The sequence below is a fragment of the Oncorhynchus mykiss genome, chromosome 24 (genome assembly GCF_013265735.2).
Source record: "Oncorhynchus mykiss isolate Arlee chromosome 24, USDA_OmykA_1.1, whole genome shotgun sequence".
In the NCBI taxonomy this organism is placed as follows: domain Eukaryota; kingdom Metazoa; phylum Chordata; class Actinopteri; order Salmoniformes; family Salmonidae; genus Oncorhynchus; species Oncorhynchus mykiss.
The window spans coordinates 20,482,685-20,504,674 of record NC_048588.1 but is presented as its reverse complement, the minus strand read 5'-3'; the positions used below and the strand labels follow the sequence as shown (position 1 = coordinate 20,504,674).

Sequence of the window (21,990 nt, the reverse complement as noted above, 5' to 3'; positions counted from 1 at the left end):
ATTCCAAACAGAAGATCTGATACACACAGTTGGTGAAATGCCATCATATGGACAGGATTAACCATTAATACAAATCTATATGAATGTCTTTGTGGATTTAGCGTGTAGGTGGAACTCGGGACAAGATTCCTGTGTTTAGATTTGCCATCCAACCCTCTCTAGGTTAGACTCATAAGCAAAGTAGATATTTGTCCTGCTGCCATAGGTCATGTTCTTGAGGTTCTGAAAGGCCACTCTATTGTATTCAAGGGCTGAAGGTACACAGACCTCCCCATCTGGGGCAACATAGTCATCCAGAGGAAGCCATAACTCGATGGAGGCAGCTGCCTGGCTGTTGGCCTTTTATTCCTGCTCCTACCTCCTGACCGTCTCCTCTCCTGCTGGTTTCCTGACCCACCCTGCCTGAACAATGGAGATGAAGCTAACGCTTACCGTCACTGAGGGGAAAGGTTGTTCCCTGGCAGATTCTAAGACATTGTGGTGGGGTTTTGCTTCCCCATCAGCACACAAACCCCTTCAAAGGCAACATCTCTTTCATCTTCAAAATTTCTGTAATGTTGTAAAACATTGTGACATGCATGCAAATATCTAATGTTTTCTATGCTTGAGGCTTTCGAGTATTGCATGATGGGCCCTGTAATTCCTCTCAGATAAGAGCTCAGCGGAAATCTGAAATCAGATCACATCTTCTTAATTACAGGCCTGCATTAACCTGTGCTGTGCTCATCAGGGCTCCACGGTGCGATAGGCACGGACTCCCCCAGCCAGCACTGACTCTATCTGTCACTAGTCAGCCTGTCAGCGCGGCCCTCTCTCTTGGATATAAAAGGGCCAACCCGTGCCTTCCCTATCCCCCCCCCCCCGGCTACACTAATGACTTATAAATATCTCCTTCAGAGCCCAAGATGGTGGGCTGCCTGCTGCTCTGGTGGTGTAACAGTGCAGACCAGAGCCATTTAGGTCCACAGCCTTCCTTTCATGCCCTGCCATCATTCCTGCCAGAGAGAGCCAGTCCCAGGCCAGTGTGGGCTGTTAGATGATTGACAGCTGTTCTGATGAGGCCACTGATATGAGACAAGACTGCTGGGCGGTATACCGTATTTTATGATATACCGGTATTGATGCACGGACCGGTTTGGGTTTTTACTTTACCTTCTATAACGATATTTGAATGTTTGGTTTGTTAAATGTGATACACCGTGTTTAACGTCCATTTGTATAGTTTACTTCGCTACTTGAGTCATCTCTCCCTGCTATCTCTCTGCGCTTTCCATACAGACCTAGCCCAGCCCACTCAAGGAGCGCATTTGTTGTTCCTCGACCACGAGACACTTGCGTTCGATCTGTATGGTCAATGCAGCACATGCAACAATGTTGATAACGATGCTGTTTTCACATTGCTTCTTAATATAAATCCACTTCCGTTCTATAATTACACTATCAGTTTGTGTTTCTTATATCTGCAAACAGCTAGTTTGTCTTTTCCTAGCAAGTGAGTCCCAAATCTTGTTAGCTGCTAATGCTAATCGCTAGCTAGAGAATAAATGTACTGAGTCAGCACAAACGTAATTAGCTATACAGCCTGATAATACAAGTTATGGTGTGGACATAAATCAGCATGTTGTTTTTGCAACAGTATCGTCTAAATCAAAGAGGAATATGCAAAGGAAGAATATGTTATCTACATAAAGTCCCTAAGAGAGAACATGTAATGTAGCCAAAGATTCTAGTTCCCCCAGGAAACACTAAACACTTTGGTTCCTACCCTGTCACAATAACTCCTCCCTGGCATTTTAATTAATTGTCATGTCAAACAACACTATATCCAGTGCCCACTATTATATTCTAACTATAGAATAATCATTCTATTTCCATGATTGCAAAAGTTCACCCAAGTATTTTGCTCCAAATCACAAGTCAAATTTCAATTGCAACATTTGATTAAAAATAAGGCCCATATTGTGCAGCCCTACATGGCAATGTGAAAATGATCTCAAATGAGTGCAGAAAATGCCTGAAATTGCTGAAAATGCTGAAAATTATTTTTGATTTTACGGTATAAAACAATCAGAATGGAGAAAGACCCATTGGAATCACTTAGAATGTTGCCCCCAAGGGTCACACAATACTCATAATGCAAATGTATAACTTTTATTACATAAAAACATCAAATACCACCCAATTTTAAAAAAATATAGTAATATGGTATTTTGGCCATATCGCCCCACTTCCATTAAAATAGTAGTCTTGACTTGCACACTATGGTGTTAAACAGCTGCACATGTTTTTGTTTACACACATTAAAGGATTTACACACACACACACGATGCAACAGTTTTCAGCTGTGTTAACATAATTGCAAAAGGGTTTTCTAATGATCAATTAGCCTTTTAAAATGATAAACTTGGATTAGCTAACACAACGTGCCATTGGAACACAGGAGTGATGGTTGCTGATAATGGGCCTCTACGCCTATGTAGATATTCCATAAAAAGTCTGCTGTTTCCAGCTACAATAGTCATTTACAACATGAACAATGTCTACACTGTATTTCTGATCAATTTGATGTTATTTTAATGGACAAAAAAAACAATTATTTCAAAAACAAGGACATTTCTAAGTGACCCCAAACTTTTTAAATGTAGTGTACACTGATCAAAGCTTCCATATATCCATCCTTTTCCACCTCTGTGCTCAGTGTGTGCCTCCCTTTCCTCAGTCTTTCTCAGCTGGGAGAGTGTGGTAAATGTTCCATGTTAGTTGTCAAAGCTTCCAAGACTGTATGACAGTCCATTCAGCAATGCACACACACAAAGGCATGCAGGCAGTCTGTTTCCAAGCAGAAATATTCATGTAAACAAAGATGAAAAGACAAGGCACTGAGCAAACAGGAGCAGCATCGTGCAAAGATTAGACACCCATGAACTGCACTGGGCCCTAGTCCAAACACAGTTCTGACTGTTGGACAGCCTCAGTAACTGTAGAGTGGAACAGACAAGTTACCCTCCAAAAGGCACCATAGTATAATACCATCAATCAAAACTGACCTCTGTCTTCAGCCTACAGGATCTCTCTTGATATGTGAAGGATTACTGTCTACTGTTATTAATTACTGTCATAATTCAAGCCCTATCCACTATGTTCTACAACTCACTCTCTCTTTATCAGTGTAAGTAGGTCATGGCTTATGGTTTATGACAGTGATCAATGGAGATATGAATATTAACTATAGTAGTGGTCATGATCTGGTCGTTAATGATGATGTAACGGTCAGGAGGTAATGGTCATTAGTGATCGAGGGGAAGCTCCTTTCCTTCACGTTGACTGGGCCTAACACTCTCTTATTTGGATTAGCCAAAATGCATTATTCAAGTCCAATCCATCGGCCTGCCTGTGTGTGTGTGTGTGTGTGTGTGGGGGGGGGGGGGGGGGGGGGGGGACTGTCCTAGTGCCACAGGCAGTGAGGCGATTTGGAGTGTTCGTTTTTCAGTCCAGTTTAGTGTTTAAAAGGACTGCTCTGATTGATGGCCCTCTATATAGAATAGCCCAATGTGGTTTCATAGCTTCGTAGAGTCTCTGAAGACATAGAGGACTATTTCGACATCAATCATACATCTCCCCACATGGGCCAGCGGAATAATGTGTCCACTTTGGGGTGGCAAAGGTTTAATAGTCTTATCTTATTCGCCCCATTCTCATGAACAAATTGATATGATACCCACTCCAAAAAAAGTCGCTTTCTATGTTTTTCACACCTGTATATGTATGGGAGTCTATGATATGCTAAGTGACTGAAATACACCAGTTCTGTGTCTGTAGAGAAGATCTGTTAGCTTCTACCATTCAAAAGTTAGAGCCAGATTTGTAGAATGAAAACAAAAACCATTGAATATTTGTCACACCATCGCAGCAGCTCAAAAGATTCAGGGTAGACCCAAAAGCCAGGTCCTGGTGAATCTCTGTAATGCTGTATTCCATTACCTTTTCCTCTCGTACAACCTCAATGCCTGTATCCAACCTCGCCAATGTACACGGTTAAAGACATGAAAAATTGTGATCTAAAATCAGCTAAGCTGGTCAAATATGTTTTTCTCTCTGAAGTGCTCTTCCTTAAGGTTTTTTTCCATTGATTAATTTATAATGTGATGAGAGAGTGAGAGAGAGAGACAGACCATACCAGTAATGTATGTGGTGGGAGTTAGAGCCCATGTTTGCATACAGAATCAATTTGAACACAGTCAAAACTTTAGAGGAATTAAAGCTCCTGTGTTGCGATGGCATACTCAAAATGGTTTAAAATAGCTTCAGAGATTACGCTAATGTAATCCAATTTAAAGGAGCCGCCTCCAAATATTTATTATTTAAGCACCATCTGTTTGAAGCCCCAGGGGTCAGCCACAAACAGTATATGCACAAAGTCTTCCACAAAGAGGGCTATCTCATTGTCCTACATCACTAACTGCCTCTGCACCATCCAGAACCCAACTCACTCCTCATATATCCTCACTTTACCTTAATCCTCTTTTTACATAGCCAAACACAGGCTTAGCTTTGTGGACTGGGTACTGTGTCAGGACACGTTTTGTAACGAAGCCTCATATTTTCCCATCATTGAATGCCTCTCAGTCTGAGATGTACATCGGTCACGGCCCATTTGTAAACTGTAGCCCCCCCTGCCACTCACTGTGCTGTCAGACAGTCTTTCCTAGTCATTGCCCTGTGAATCCTTCCCTCTCTCCTGTGAAGACCTTCAGCCCCTCCGGAGCGTGCTACTGCAACTTTCACCAGCAGCTTCAGATTAGTGGTTCATTTGAAGGCTGACTCAGTCAGCACAGGAGGGATAGTGGGGGCTGTGCTGCAGCTTGAACACAGGACCCTCAGGAGATAAAGACTACGGTGAAACGAGAGATTATAGTGAAAGATAAGTGGTTCTGTTTAATGAGAGTTGGTTTATCTTCTGCCCGCGGCTGGAGGGTGGGCATGGTTGTGTGTTTCAACTGGGGACTGGAATCATTTGATTGTCTTATAAGCAGTTTGTATTTTTCAAGGAGCCTATGTTGTACTGGTGGTGTTTAAAACATAGGGAATATCCATTTGTTGTTTTTCATTGGATTTCAGATGTTAAGCCTATATTTGAACATACTTGCATTGATATCATTTAATTATTATCATGGATTATTATTGGGTAATTGATCATCTAAAAATGGAGGCATTAAACATTTTGCCTGGCTACCCATCCACGTCGCTCCGGCCAAATGCCACGCCCACTAACGTTTCTTCTCCACGATGAGTCTGGATTTGATCTCCTCCCCGAAAACTTCTCAAATGCCAACACATTCAAACTGTTTTGATTGATCCCTGAAACCTATGGGTTGGGCCAGAGCCTGAACACACATAGGTAGAGCTTCGTTTTGGAAGTAGTCATTGGCTTTGGTACTCTAATTGATTAGACGATCCAATCGCTGATGACTTGTTTTGTACAACTCCCCCTCATTTTGACTTCAGCAGAAAATGACTTCTATCATTGCAGTCTAGCGATAGGTGGAGCATTGGACTTAAATTCAGTATGAGTCATCAGGCTACTAAACATTGGCATTTGATTTTAAATGACTCCACTACATCCATGTGATTCTAGTCTGTTGCTTAGTTGGTGATTATCATAAAGATTTGCTGCCCCCTCTAGGCTGCTCATGGTAAGTGACATATTCTCAGTGGGCTCTATTTTGAGCACCATCTTGGTAGCCTCATTCGACCATCCTGATGGATCCTGACAGTTTTTGCTGAGATATTTTTTCCATAGATTTTAGAACTCTCCAAAAAGGCTCTCTATACTAATGTCTATCATACATTTTTGGGGAACAATGAGTTTAGTTGTATTTCAAAGGCAGAGATGCATCTTTTTGTATTATTTTTAAACACCCATATTATTCATGTAAAAACATGGTAGTTATTAAACAATCCAATTGACAGTGATGCCCCGCCTACATTGTGTTCTACAGTGGCAGCTTTTCAAGGGTTTATCTGTTGATGGATGTAGATTAATGATACCCATATCCACACTTTCCAGTGTGTCTCATCTGTCTGCAGCAAGACACAACCCAGATGGAGAGTGGAGACAGGGATTAGGGAAGATTTTCCTTCATTTAATAAACAATTGAATGGCACAGTTCGGAGGATAAACCTAGCCCAAGAAAAAGCAGTAAGAATAGTCACGGGAATATAGAGCATTAAGGCGCAGTGTATCATTTAAAAGAACCATTCCCATTCATCATCATTCTAATCTACAACACAGTCCAATACTCCTCCGCATTAGGACACACTGTATTGTTATGCCCAAAAGTCTGGAGGGCTTAGATTTAGCTGCACATACTTGTATAGAATTTTTCCCGTAGGTATGTATCACTCTAAATGACTTTTTTCAAAGTGACGCAATCCATCCTAATCCAGTCACATCCTACATCCGTTTTCCCATAGTAGGAAGAGCAGTTATATATTCCTCATCTGCATCTATATACTCTTAGAAATGTTTTGGGGTTCCATGTAGAGTCCTCTGTGGAAATGGTTCTACATATAACACAAAAGGGTTCTACATGGAACCAAAAATGGTTATTCAGAGTTCTCCTATGGAGACAGCCAAATAACCATTTTAGGTTCTAGATAGCCCCTTTTTTTTCTAAGAGTGTAGCACTGCTCTTTTCAAACACACAAGATGATGCCCACATTGACTTCCAACTAATGGAATAGCCCACCCCCTCACCTTTAAATCTGCCATCTCAAGCAGAAAAATTAGTTTCTATCCCTAACAGGATTAGCGAGACAAAGTGCAAGCCAAATCAGAAAAAACAATCCAGGGTCTATTATGTTGTGGAATAACAGAATGGCTAATACAATGATGATGCTATTAAATCCACTTCAGTCAGTCTGACAGCATCAGCTGTGATTAGTGTTTTGGCAAGTTGGACTTTCATTGGCACAAGAGTAGATGTTGCATTTTCCATTGGCGCATTGGTTCTCATTCGCCTTAGGAATTTCTGTGGAACAACAATCTCGAATAAACTTGTAAGTTCAATGCAAGTTCAAGTTCAGGACATGAATCAAGTAGTTTTATTTAGGCCTATCCGTTTCTGTTAGTATATGTTTTGAAAACCTAAGCAGGCAAAGAAAAGTGATTGAGCTACAAATATGAGAATCCAGTCATACCAACAGTCAGCACAGAGACAGTTGTCAAAGTGACCATGTGTTAGCCTACCTCCTCTGTGTCCAGCCGAGCTGCTGTACTTGGGTCACGTGAAGCAAGAGTCAGGGTTGAAGGATTGAGCCAGGGATTGTTTAGGGATTAGTCAATAGGAGCTTCACGGCAGAAATTAAACAAGGGACACCATAGCAATGGGGTCACATGATACCAGGGGCAATAAGAAAGCATAGAGTCACTGCGACTATAATCCAAGAACAACATGCCAGCCCTGACGCCAGACAGATGCCCAGTTGCTCTCGCTCTCTCGTTCTCTCGCTCTCACTCCCACTCAATCACTCTCGCTCTCGTTCTCTCTCTAATTCACCCAGCTGAATACAGTTTCATTCCAGAAAGAACGTAACCGGTGTGCTGTCACACAGCAGCTGTTGAGCAGCCCCTGGCCTAGCTAAATGTATGTGTGTGTACGGACTTGACCGTCTTGCTGAATGTGTGTGTGTTTTATGTTTGTGTTTATTGTGACTGGGGGTTAAGACCCTCCTCTTATAGGGCTAGTGTTTTTGCGGACTAGGGATTTGAGACCCTCATCACGTCACTCTGAGGGGGTTGTCTGTGTGTGTGTGTGGAGAGGGGTTATTCTGTGTGTGTGCGTGGGACCTAGCTCCAAGCTGGCGGAGGGCGAGGACTACGATTGCTGGGATCAGATGATCCATCTTCAGCTGACCAGCTCAGGGGACTGGCCGGCACCCTGTGAGTGAGCCTGCCCACCACCATACTCTAGTTCAATTTCTCCTCTTTTTCTCCTTCTCTTATCTCTCTCATTTCATTCTCATCCATTCATTGGATTCTCATCATCCGATCTCTCTCATTCCAACTTTCATGCTCCTCTACACATTCATTTTATATTCTGCCTCTTCTTCCTCAACCTCTTTTCGATGCTTTGGTTGTAGGCTGCTGGATGATACTTTAGGTTTTATTGCTCTGCCTTATGTCTTTATGATTATCCTAAGTGTAGTTATATGGGTTATTTCTTGGCATATAGTCTTGATATTTTGTAGGAGGAGATATGGGTTAGACCTGATCATTAAATGTGAACTAGTAAGCACGTAAGTCCTCAGACAGTTCAATCAACTAAATGCTTGAGATTATTTTATGCATATCCAGATATTCCAATCATTTCTAATGCTTAACATTAGTGAATGTCTTTTTAGAAAGTTCAATTCATTCAAATGTTTGATTTTACCTTCTGTTTTTTATGGATATTCCAAATGGCTCAAACGCTCAAGGTAAGCTTTTGAATGTATTTTTTCTGAAAAGTGTCATTTTGTTTGAGGTTGTTGGCTAAATCATCAATACAACTGTTACAGTTCAAGTTTACTGCAAACAATTCAGGGTTGTCTGACCACATACAGTAGGAACAAACAGAACTCTGGTAACCAAGTACAACATCCCAAATGTGGGTAAATTATTGATTTGTGAGATCTGTTATCTCCATTTTGGTCGGTCAGAAACTTTGTGGAGCCGAGTCCCGCTGAATGTTGCCCAGGTTACGTAAAAGCTCTCTCAAACAGCTGTGGGGGATGACAGATCTTTATCCTATATTAATCAAGGCACTGTCATTATTCTGCTTTTGATCTCATTTTTCTAATGTGCTCCGTCTTCCCCTTCCATTGATCTCATCTGGGCTTTGCAGGTTTACATCTGGCCAGTGTTTGTAGTGTTAGGGGGATTACCAGTATCGGTGTTGAATTATGATGGGTGAATAGAATACAAACAGATTGCAAGAGAGGGCTATGCAGATGTCAAGGAAGACCTGAATGGGCTTCAAGGCTTGGCCATTATGTGAAGCACGCTGTGACAAGTAGGGCTGGCATAATTACCGTATAACCGTGTAACCAACGGTTATGGATGAAGACCATCATGAAAATAAAATGTATTTTTATTGTGGAATGAACAGCTGACTGAAGACGAGACGGCCAGGCATTCATGTGGTTGAGTCTGTCTCTGTTTTAACGTGGACTCTACAACGTGATGAAACGTTTGTTGCACCTTGCTGAAAACAAGCACGGTGTTGTAAGCAAACAAGTCATCAGTTGTCGAAGCAACGCCCTCCTCCTTGCAGCAGTAGCTCCTGCAGTCAGAAGCATAGGAAAGAACAAAATGTGCGTCTTAAGTTTTTATTTTTTCAAACTGTTAGTATGGTGACCACAGTTATTTGGCTGACCAATAGCCATCATCCAAAATTCCATGACCGTCACAGCCCTAGTGGCAATTCACATCATACTATATATAAAACTGAACTGATTAGATTGGAAGAGTTTTGTTGACTGCAATTCGCTCCCTACCCCTTCCTGTAACCCTTCAATGTTGGCAGATCTGTGGAAGCAATATGGCGGAAGCTTCACAACTAAATTGCTTATACCTATCCAGAGCCTTCACATCTGCAAACACTGAAGGGTTAGCACGAAGGGGGTAGGGAGTGTATTGGAACCGGCTGTGCATTGGTGCTGTGTCAGGTGAGTTTTAGTGACTGTGTCTCTGTGTTTGCTGTGTCAAGGTGACTCCCAGCGGGTGGAGATGCCCAGGAGAGAGATGGAGGTGGTGAAGGGTCAGATGGTGGTCCTGCAGGCTTGGTACAGCCCCACATCTGATATCGGCAGGAACAGTGTCATCTGGAACTTCATGGCCAACGACTCCAAGCAGGTATGTAAGCCGAGATCTTCCTCCTTTCCACTAGAGGTCGACTGATGAATCAGCATGGCCGATTTTCAAGTTTTCATAACAATCGGTAATTGGCCTTTTTGGACGCTGATTACATTGCAATCCACGAGGAAACTGTGTGGCAGGCTGACACGAGTGCAGCATCAAAAGGACCTTGTTGCTGCAAGAAGCCAAGGTAAGTCGCTAGCTAGCATTAAACTTATAAAAAAACAATCAATCTTCACATAATCACTAGTTAACTACACATGGTTGAAATTGTCCTGCTTTGCATATAATCAATGCGTTGCCTGTTAATTTATCATTGAATCACATCCTACACATCCTACCCAAATGGGTGGTGATTTAACAAAAGCGCATTCGTGAAAAAAGCTGAATTGTTGCACAAATGACCTAACAATAAACATCAATGCTTTTATTAAAATCAATACACAGAAGTATTTTTTTTTTACCTGCATATTTAGTTAAAAGAAATTTATGTTAGCAGGCAATATTAACTAGGGAAATTGTATCACTTCTCTTGAGTTCAGTGCAAGCAGAGTCAGGGTATATGCAACAGTTTGGGCCGCATGGCTCGTTGCGAACTGTGTGAAGACCGTAATTAATATGCCAGAATTTTACATAATTATGACTTAACATTGAAGGTTGTGCCATGTAACAGCAATATTTAGACTTAGGGATGCCACCCGTTCGATAAAATACAGAACGGTTCCAAATTTCACTGAAAGAACAAAGTTTTGTTTTCGAAATTATGGTTTCGGGATTTTTCCATATTAATGACCAAAGGCTCATATTTCTGTGTTTATTATAATTAAGTCTGATTTGATATTTGATAGAGCAGTCTGACTGAGTGGTGGTAGGCAGAAGCAGGCTTGTAAGCATTCATTCAAACAGCACTTTACTGCATTTGCCAGCAGCTCTTAGTAATGCTTGAAGCACAGCTCTGTTTATGACTTCAAGCCTATCAACTCCTGAGATTAAGTTGGTAATACTAAAGTGCCTATAAGAACATCCAATAGTCAAAGGTATATGAAATACAAATAGTTGACGCGTCATAATTCCTATAATAACTACAACTTAAAACGTCTTAACTGGGAATATTGAAGAACTAGGAATATTGAACCACCAGCTTTCATATGTTCTCATGTTCTGAGCAAGGAACTTAAATGTTAGCTTTTTTACATGGCACATATTGCACTTTTACTTTCTTCTCCTACACCTTGTTTTGCATTTTTTAAACCAAATTGAACATGTTTCATTATTTATTTAACATTCTGACATTTCAGAGTCTTAAAATAAAGTGGTGATCCTAACTAACTTAAAACAGGGAATTTTTACTAGGATTAAATGTCAGGAATTGTGAAACTGAGTTTAAATGTATTTGACTAAGGTGTATGTAAACTTCCGACTTCAACTGTATATATATCGGTATCGGCATTGAAAAATCATAATCAGTCGACCTCTAGTTTCCACAGAAACCACTGTTGCTGTATCTTTTCTCATTAACTTTTCCCTGAAGTGTTATGTCCCTCTAGTTGGTGATTAGTTGGTGTGCGGTCTGAAGGAACAGACTTATGTTGAAGAAGCTGTTTGATTATTTCAGGGCTGGGAGCGGCTCTGCTCAGGTTTCAGACAGTTTTACAGTTTTATTCTCAGTAATCCAATCTCCTTCTAGTAATCCCAGATCTGGCCACATCTCACAGGCATTTCAGCCATGCGGCAGGTAGCCTAGTGGTTAGAGGGGTGAGCCAGCAACCTGAGGGATGCAAGTTCAAATCCTGTGTCCAACTGGAAAAAGCTGGTGGGAAGTGAGCTGGCAACTACAGGGTTGCTGATATCAAATCCTGGATGCCATTGCCTGCCGTTGTGCCCTGAGCAAAGCATTTAACCCCCTACAACAACAGGTGCCCAGTGTGGCAGCCCCCTGCACCTCTCAAAAACCGGTATGTCTGTCTTTTGGAGGACAATAAAGTAACCTTAATCTTAATGGCATGTACAGTGCCTATAGAAATTCTACACCGCCTTGAACTTTTTTTCACATTTTGCTGCCTTAAAATGAAATCTAAAAAGGGATTCAATTAGATTTCTTTCCTATACATCCAGACAACCTACTCTATTTTCAAAGTGAAAGAAAGTTATAGAACATTTTCCAAATTAAGAAAAAAAAAAGAACTGAAGTATCATAATTGGATAAGTCTCCACCCCCCTAAGTTAATGCTTGGTGTAAGCTCCTTTGGCAGCCATTACAGCTGTGAATCATTTTCATTAAGATTCTACTAACTTTGTAACCATATGTCACTAACGGTGTGGTTGTGTTGCATGTATCTCCTGTATGTTTAGAAAACCTCTGGATGTGTGTGTGCGTGGCTTCTTCACTGATTACGATAATCTCAGTAGTTTCACTGGCCATGGCCTGTGAGCTTATCTCTAACAGAAAATCAGTCTAAAAATTCTAACTCCCATCTGCACATACATATCAGGATTATCTGAAGGACATTGACTTCTGTTATACGGTAAAATTGTGTGGCTATAGATGGCACCGGAAATCGTATTTCAGCTCAATATCAGTATTGTATATTTAGAGAACCGGTATTTCTCTAGTTACTTGCATTAGTTTTCATTACAACAAATCCTTTCATGCAGTGTTGCAAAAATGCTAGTCTCTCTCCTCGACAAGCAACACAAATGCTGGCTTGAAAAAGGCTAACAATATGTCGGGTTTATATACAGTATGCTGGCGCAAATAGAGGGCTTCTATGGAATGGAGTGCTCATCCGGATAAAATCCTATCATTTCTGACAGTACATTTGGTTCCTGAACTGCGAAAAGGAACACAATCTACCGTAGCGTTCCCTATTGTGAAGTATTTCCCTTGTCTGTCTGTATGTGCAGGTCATCTCCTACAGTAACGGTGAGCCAGGGATCGGTAGTCCTGAGTTCAGGAAGCGTGTTGGGTTCAGCCTGTCCATGCCCTCGGCCAATCTCTCCATCTACATCAACAACACCCAGGAGTCAGACTCAGGACGATACCTCTGCAATGTCATCATCCCTGGAGCCGCCGGACTCTCTGGAGAAATGCGCCTTAATGTCAAAGGTACCATCCGGACCGGATGCCTTGTTTCTGGCACTTTCCAAAAATACTTGACTGTTTTTTGGGCCAACACTCAGAGATGGAATCACAAAAGTGTAAACTGTACTGCAGTTTGTACATATACACTGGGCTGTGTCTATAATATTTTCCTTCAGCTTCAACAGATGGAGAGAGTGTGTTGGCACATTTCCATTACCTTGCGCAGTGTGGCCAGCATTCTTGGAAATACAGTACCCTGTTCAATTGAAATGGATTAATACGATGCTTCAGGAGGTCAATTGGGGGTCAATTGTAGTAGGCCAAATCCTTTAATTTGTTTCTCTCATAGCTCTTCTGTTGTTTCTAACTATCTGTTCTCTCTCACTCAGTCCCTCCCTCGCCTCCAGTGTGCTTGATGACTGGGTCATCTGTGCTGAACGGCAACGTGACACTGAGCTGTAAGTCCAGCTCGGGCAAACCCATCCCTCAGTACAAGTGGACCAAGAATGCACCCATGTCAGAGGTCTTCTTTTCCCCCATGCAGAGTGAGTACTCCTTTATATCTGTACCAATAATGTTAGCCAATCACATTAGCTCTCTGCCTCAGTTAAGTTTTATCATAATTACGAGTAGTCCCCATCAGAATGGATTGAATCCTTATTGAATATACACAGAGTACAAAACATTAAACACCTTCCTAATATTGAGTTGCACCCCTATTTGCCATCAGAATAGCCTCAATTCGTCGGGGCATAGACTCTACAAGGTGTCGAAAGCATTCCACAGGGACGCTGGCCCATGTTGACTCCAATGCTTCCCACAGTTGTGTCAAGTTGGCTGGATGTCCTTTGGGTGGTGGACCATTTTTGATACACACGGGAAACGGTTGAGCATGTAAAATCCAGCAGCGTTGCAGTTCTTGACACACTCAAACCAGTGCGTCTGGCACCTACTACCATAACTCTTTCAAAGGCAATTCAATATTTTTTCTTACCCATTCACCCTCTGAATGGTACACATACACAATTCATGTTTCAATCATCTCAATTGTCTCAGGTGACAACAATAAGGGATCATAGCTTTCACCTGGATTCACCTGGTCAGTATATGTCATGGAAAGAGTTCCTAATGTTTTGTACACTCAGTGCATGTAATGTACTGTATGATATAAGGATTACAAAGGATAGCTCACCTCCATCCATCGCCGATGTATAGCACACCAACCATGTGATGCAGAGTAACCACTACTAACCAGCACTGAAAACACCTGCCACTACTATGGATGGGTGCAATATAATTTTTGTCAATGCAAACTGTCATTGTCCTCTTCACAGCAGCTTTATATGGGTTATTGTAGTAAGAAACCCTGCCTCTCACTAAGATTGTCAAATGAGAGCTAAAATAGATACATTGATAGACTCTAAGTAATACCTAGCTTCTAAATAGCCATTGACATAAGATGGAGATGATTCCAAATTAATTACAAATATATAGTTTCAGAGAGAGCCTATAATTCGGATATTTCTTTTCCACTAATTGGTCTTTTGACCAATCAGATTTTTGCCAATAGAAATATAATTGGGCTGACTGTGAACACAGCCATAGCATCTCCCATGTTTTTACTGGTATATCTGCTCCGAAAACCCATTCAGGGTGCATTCTCCCATATGGTGTAATCTCTCCTAACCTTCTCCACTGGAATGTATTGCCAGGGGTTCGCTTGTTAACTCTGTGAGTCGGGCTAAATGTTGAGGACAAATGTGTGCTGTGTTGGCGATGGGATTGCAGATCCTAATTTCTCTCTCTTTTTTTTCTCTCTGGTGACTGAGTTTTTTCTTTGAAATGCCACAACATGCACCACTTAATCCTCTTTAAAGAATGGGAAACATTCACGACGTACACACTGCATGCTCATGTCAGACTTGCAGAGTGAGAGAAAAATATTAAATCAAGGTTTATTTTTCTTACTTTACTGCACATATGCCTTTTATATTGTATTATTTTGTGAAGAGTTGTGAAAATACAGTGGAAACAATTATTGTGAAAGCACCAGCTGTTTCTGAGCAACAATGAGGCTTACACTGATTGACCAAGTACTAGAATAGCTCCTCCTCTGATCTCTGATCCCCTCGCTTCTTCTATAGATTACCCAACAAATAATACACTTAATCTGTTTCACTGCCTTATTGACTCAATGTCCAGGACTGTGGGTTTGAATGCACCAACAAACACACACCGACAAACCTGCAAAATCTCTAGAACACTCTGATCCTCTGTATTTTTCTCTTTGACCTGGCACATGCTCTCTGTGACATTGAGCCTCCACCCCTGTGTTCTACCGGCATTCTACTTTCGACTGAGCGTAAGGGCTTGGTATTATCAAACTCAAGTGTTAATTTTTATTGTTTTGGTCCAGCAGCAGCAGTAGGCAAATTATTTTCTGCTACTGAAAAATTTGGCAAGTTTCAGTTGTTTATGGTAGTAACTTTGTCAGTGGTGGCACATTGCTTAGCCTAAATTGCCCATATGGAACAAGAGATGTGATTTACAACACCATTTGACCTGATCCTACCTACTATAGAAACATTGATGTTGTTATTATAAGATTAGTCTTTAGTTTTTATTTTATTATATTAAAAACCAAGCTTATGTAAATGATTCTCTTTTGTAATGCTATACCAATCTAACTTAAACTGTAATCTTGCTTATTTAACATTTGACATGTCCATACATGGCTCGCACATGATGCAACACAATTTAGCCCGTGTAAGGTATTTTCTACTTATGAAAGTGCTGTGTAAGATAATTCCATATTGAAGCCAATTACCTACTTACAATGTAGACTGCATACAGTTTTAAAAACATATTTAGCAAAAAACTAGATACATTTTTGTTATTGCTATTATGGCCTATTAGGTCTCCACAAATCACAATAAACTAAGACGAACATTCATGCCCTCCCGCTGAATTGGAGTGCATGACAACACACAACATCAAAAACCATGCATGACTTGAAGCCACCACATATTAGCTATTGATTGGTCAAGCCCTTGCCACACATACAACTTCTTAAGTCACCAAAAGCCAGCACTTTTACGACACCTCCAGGTATTTCATCCTGAAGTGAAAATGGCAACAATATTTTCTGACACACCCCATGAGCTATTTTAATTTGTCAATATAGCGAGCTACCCTCAAATAATCAGCATGTCTCTCTCGCTTCATTCTAAGATGCTGTGTTTCTATTGTTCCCGATCTCTACTTCTCTCCTGCCTTTGTCTCATCACTCTTTTCTTGCAAACTTTTGCAGCTATCAACACCTTACAGCTAGCTCCCTTCTAAGGGTTAGGGGTTGATGTCTGTCTTCCCTAATCACTCTCTTCACCAGCCCTTCTTCTCTCAGTCACTATCTCTGCCACTTTTCTCTCCTGCATGACCACAGAATGGAGAGCCTGCCCCTCGACCTTGCTTGTTCTAGGGTTCATGGGTAAGGGTTTCACACATACATCCTCAACCCACCTAGGACTCAGAAGCCTGTAAAGCCCCACAGCCTATATAATGTTAGATCTCGCTGGCTTGTTGTCCTAAAAAACAGAAATGAGTCACCTCTGGTTTGTTCAGCCATTCCTATAGGGGAATTAATGAGGAAGGAATGGGGTTTGGGGATAAATGCCAAAAATAAGGTCTGAGGTTAACACAGGCTTAGGAGATATTATACCTTTTGTTCTGAGATATCAGTCAGTTAACATGGCCTTTATTAATTATGAAGCCTTTATGTGCATTAAGTGCTTGTTTTTGATTAAATATGTGCTTCAACATTCACAATAGTGGCATTAGCTGACAAAGTTTCTCATAGAACAAACTGTATAAAATATCCTGAGCCTGTGTTTACCATAGACCTTATTTTGGGGCGTTCATCCAAAAACCCACAAAAAAACATTCATCCCTCCATAGGCATTGGCCAATGATCCATGGCGGAGTTTGTGCCTACAAAAAGATGCTATTGCTCTCTATAATCTTGCTGGTGTCACCCCAACCCCCCATCCTCAGGTAAACTCCCCTGACCCACCATTGGACAGACACGGATATAAAGTTGAACCTTTAGAAGAATTGTATATGTTATTCATCCAAAGGCATGTCTTCATTAATCCTCGCCAATGACTTTTCCTTGAATACATCTGCATTGCCCTTTATAAACTCAGTCGATCTGAGATTACATGTCTTTGACTTGCGTGATAGAAGATGTTTCCTTTGGTATGGACCAACTGATACGAGCCCTTGGCCCTTAGACATCTGGCCTGAAGATGAAACCACTTCATAACATAGCAACCACTATACTGTAGGTTAACCTCTTCATAACATGCTCAGATAACACCATATAAAAGTATGAAAGTCCACAGTAATCAATATGCTAATATAAAATAAATGGTAAATGACTGTGAAGTCAAGTAGTGAATGTAAAGGCTACATATCAAGGCCATAGAGAAAGAGAAAGCATGGACTTTCTCACAATGGCTGTCATTGGTCCATTCATCAAATGACAGACATTCAACGATTCAATCACAACTATGATTGCAAGGTCCACTCTGCTGCATTTGCTGAGGTCATTGAGTTTGAATTTAATCCAGAATAAGTGTTTTGTTTTTGTCTTGTACGTAGACTAAGATTGTGTCTTAACATTCTGAATATGTATGAAACATGAAGGTGCACAAATAACAGTTGGCACAAATATTGTGAGTTTGTTTGTGTGTTCTTGCGTTCTTAGATCTTTCCAGTAGAAATGTTTGTGATAGTAGCAAGTGACTGTAGATGGTACTGTAGTTAGTTATTTCATGGTTTGATTTCAGTGTATTTTAATCAGTACAATACTTTCTTGGTATATAGAGATTGGTGATGTCTTTGGATCTTGATTGCAGTGCAATTTAGAACATCTGCCAAATTTAAGAATGGGCTGATCTGTTGTTAACCTGTAGCAATTCTGTCTGGCTCCTCTGGGTTACTAATGGCAGGTGCCTATTGTACACACCTATAGGCACGTCCATCCGCAAATTATATCTTCTCCAAGAGGTTTTGTTTATTATGAAATTTAAAGTATGAGTTAGCAGTAGCACCGTTGCGTTGTGTAGTCTGTGTGCTTTGTGTGCCTTATGATTTGCCCCCACCCTCCCAGAGAGAACAGCAGATGGTGCATGCTGAGGTTATCAAACAAGAATTCCAGCCAGCAGTTCATTCCTAGACTTTGGGACAGGGACAAACAGCTGTTTGTCACAATGAAAATTTAGGACAGAGGACATTATTCGCCATAGTTTATTTATAGGATTTTGTAGTCTGGTTATTAGTAAAGGTACTGACATCATATTGTGAACTTTAGCTTCTCTACTTGAGTTGAGCTGGTTGAGTCACTGGGTTGTTTTGATTCTCCATTTATGAAATGCCTCAGAATATATGATGAAGAAATATGTATTTGTTTTCCCCCTTGATCCTTTATATTGGTATATATGGGTAGACCCCCAGCCATCCAAGTCATAGACTGTTCTCTCTGCCACCGCACAGCAAGCGGTACCGATGCACCAAGTCTGGAACCAACAGGACCCTGAACAGCTTCTAGCCATAAGACTGCTAAATAGTTAACTTAATTTGACTCATCACATATTCTGCTGCTACTGCTTATTATCTATCCTGTTGCCTAGTCACTTTGCCCCTACCCATATGTACATATCTACCTCAATGACCTCGTACCCCTGCACATCGACTCGGTACTGTATAAAGTTATCGTTACTCATTATGTATTTATTCCTTGTGTTATCTTTATATTAATCAATCTTTCTCTCTGCATTGTTGGAAAGGGCCCGTAAGTAAGCATTTCACTGTTAGTCTACACCTGTTGTTTATGACGCATGTGACAAATAAAATGTGATTTAATTTGAAAACACATCTGATGAAAATATTCTCTTGTGACGTTTCCAATCGGATTTTGAGAGGATTTGCTTGATAAGAGCTGCCCCACATGTTTATTATTATACATACTTACAATAGAACATCCCCACGCCAGCTATGACAAGTGGACCACAGCAACTAAGATTATGCCAACTGATGAAGTCCAGCTGTGAAAAGCCACAGGTTCTGATTCATCATTGTGGAGACTCCTTGTCTGGTGTTTAACCATTTGCTAGTGAGGTCTCTACATATAACCTAATTTATGCCCGGGACAGAAAGGAGTGATATCATCGAAGAGGATCCATACTTGTATAAAGAAAACCAACAGCTCATCCCACTGGGAAAACACTGGTTGAATCAACGTTGTTTCCACGTCTGTGCCCAGTGGGATTTGACTCCCTAGGACCAGGATACCCCTCAATACTTATAGCTTCGGAACCAAGAGAGTATTGTACTTGGTAGAGTGTGTAGTCTAATTATGTTTGTATACATACTGTAGCTACCCTTGTGTTACTGTCAGTATTACTGTAGATGGAGATTGTGTATAACGTTCTGTGCACTGTACAGTACATGAATGTGTTCATGATGTAGAGGCAAGAGTGTGTAACACTGTCTCTCTCTTTCAGATGAGAGGCAAGGCACCCTCAGGCTGAGTAACCTCACTAAGAGCATGTCAGGGAAATATGTGTGCCGAGCTAGCAACACTGCCGGCTCTGACACTTGCTCTATCAACCTGGAGGTCTTCACCTGTATGTATAGGAAGTAAACACATAATCTCATACTAGTATATACAGACTGCTCTTGTTTCCTGTTCTAATCCTCTCTGTTGGTGTCCTCTTCCACAGCCTCTAATGCTGGAGCGATTGTTGCTGCTACTCTGGGGTCCATCGTGGCACTGGTAGCCATCGTACTCTTCCTCATCTTCATACTGAGGAGGAGAGACCATGAAGAGGAGGAGCTAGCCAATGATATCAAGTGAGATTTTGTCATTGGAAAAACAGGTACAGTTGTTAAACGTCACAGGATGTACAACTACTAGTACTCCACCATGGACAGTGTTCTAATTCTGCAGGTTGGTGATTGGAGGATGTGTGTGATATGATCTTAGTTTGTGTTTTCTCATTGGCTGCTTATCTATTACAGGGAGGATGCCCAGGCACCCAAGCGTGTTTCCTGGGCAAAGAGCGGCACAGGCTCAGACCTCCTCTCCAAAAATGGCACGCTGTCCTCCATAGCCACGACCCCGCATCTACGAGACCCCCAGCAGCCCAACAACTTCCGCTACCCCTACCCCACTGCTCCGGCCTCTGACACAGGCTCTGTGTTCAATGCCTACCGCCTTCAGCCTGGAGAGCCCAACCCCTTGCAGGGCCTCCCAGGGTACATCAGTGGCACACCTCCACCCAGGCACACCAGACCCCTCTGTGTTGCAAACAACATTGATGCCACCTCTCCACACAGGCACAGTCGACCCCCCAGTTCTAACCACATCAGTGGGACTCTACCCCCTGGCCACACCCGGCCCCTCAGCACTAGTATCATTGTTGACACCCCTCCCCATGGGTTCAGTCAACCCCCCAGTCCTAACCATGTTGGTGTCACCTCTCCACATGGGCACGGCAGACCCCCTAGCTCTAACAACATTGGTACCCCCTCCCCACATGGGAACAGTCAACCCCCAAGTTCTAACAATATCGGTGCCCCCTCTCCACATGGGCACAGCAGACCACCAAGCTCGAACCACATTGGCGGTAGCGCTCTACACAGGCACAGTCGACCTCCCAGTTCCAACCACAGCCGACCTCCCAGCATCAGTAGCATTCCTCACTATGGACACAGCAGAACCTCCAGTTCCAACGGTGCCCCACCCCATTCCCCACCTGGCCACATGGTCACAGACCCCGACAAAACTGAGGGCGCCCAGCCCCAGGTGCCACACCCTCTCACCTCGCCAATCAGCTCCACCACCCTGGCCCGTATAGGTGCTGTGCCCGCTCAGAGCCAGGCTGGATCACTGGTATAGCCCACTGGAATGTCTCACATTTTACTTTTGAACACAAACTGAAGCAAATGGATAAAGACTTCCTCAAAGTAAGACTGTATAGAGGAGAGAAGGATTTGCTACAAATTAAAATCACTTTTTATTGCAGTTGTTCAAAGTAGAATGAAGAACTCATGCTAAAGAAGACAAATGAGAAATTATGACACTTGTGGAATCGACTGTATTCAAGTCTGCACAAGTTCAAAGACTTGTTTTAGCTGTTTTCAAATACCATTATCAGAGTCTTTAAGGTTAAAACAAGGCCTATTCTCTAAAACATTGTTTGTGAATCCATATTTTTGACTTAGTCATGGCCAAAAGTTTTGAGAATGACACATGAATTTCCTGCTACAGTGTCTTTAGATATTTTTGTCGGATGTTACTATGGAATACTGAAGTATAATTACAAGCATTTCATAAGTGTCAAAGGCTTTTATTGACAATTACAGGAAGTTGATGCAAAGAGTCAATATTTTCAGTGTTGACCCTTCTTTTTTAAGACCTCTGCAATCCACCCTGGCATGCTGTCAATTAACTTCTGGGCCACATCCTGACTGATGGCAGCCTATTCTGCAATAATCAATGCTTGGAGTTTGTCAGAATTTGTGGGTTTTTGTTTGTCCACACGCCTCTTGAGGATTGACCACAAGTTCTCAATGGGATTAAGGTCTGGGGAGTTTCTAATCAAATGTATTTATATAGCCCTTCGTACATCAGCTCATATCTGAAAGTGCTGTACAGAAACCCAGCCTTGTGAACATATTTAAATACAGTATAAAATACATGTTTTTGGAAAAAGGTTTTGTATTTCAATTTCAATCAGGACATTTATTTTTTACACTTGGTTGAAAAACTGTGTTTTTGTATCTGAATAAAAACTGGCCATGGACCCAAAATATCGATGTTTTGTTCCCTGAGCCACGTAGTTATCACTTTTTCCTTATGGCAAGGTGCTCCCTCATGCTGGAAAAGGCATTGTTCGTCACCAAACTGTTCCTGGATGGTTGGGAGAAGTTGCTCTCAAAGGATGTG

At 41.6% G+C, this 21,990-nt stretch overlaps 1 protein-coding gene across 2 annotated transcripts in view; it reads left to right on the top strand.

Moving 5' to 3' along the window:
* The window catches only part of LOC110503970 (endothelial cell-selective adhesion molecule), a 68,884-nt gene extending 47,474 nt beyond the window's left edge, over positions 1–21,410 (top strand). Inside the window, exons 1-7 of one of the 2 annotated variants that reach the window (XM_021582661.2) lie at positions 3,538–7,942; positions 9,750–9,895; positions 12,803–13,004; positions 13,370–13,525; positions 19,544–19,666; positions 19,763–19,892; positions 20,061–21,410. In XM_021582661.2, coding sequence (XP_021438336.2) covers positions 7,897–7,942; positions 9,750–9,895; positions 12,803–13,004; positions 13,370–13,525; positions 19,544–19,666; positions 19,763–19,892; positions 20,061–20,940 — 1,683 coding nt within the window. In that variant the 5' untranslated portion in view covers positions 3,538–7,896 and the 3' untranslated portion in view covers positions 20,941–21,410. Of the gene's footprint in view, positions 1–3,537; positions 7,943–9,749; positions 9,896–12,802; positions 13,005–13,369; positions 13,526–19,543; positions 19,667–19,762; positions 19,893–20,060 lie in introns of those variants that run through there. The other variant, XM_021582660.2, reaches the window with a different exon arrangement.
* The last annotated feature ends 580 nt before the right edge of the window (positions 21,411–21,990 follow it).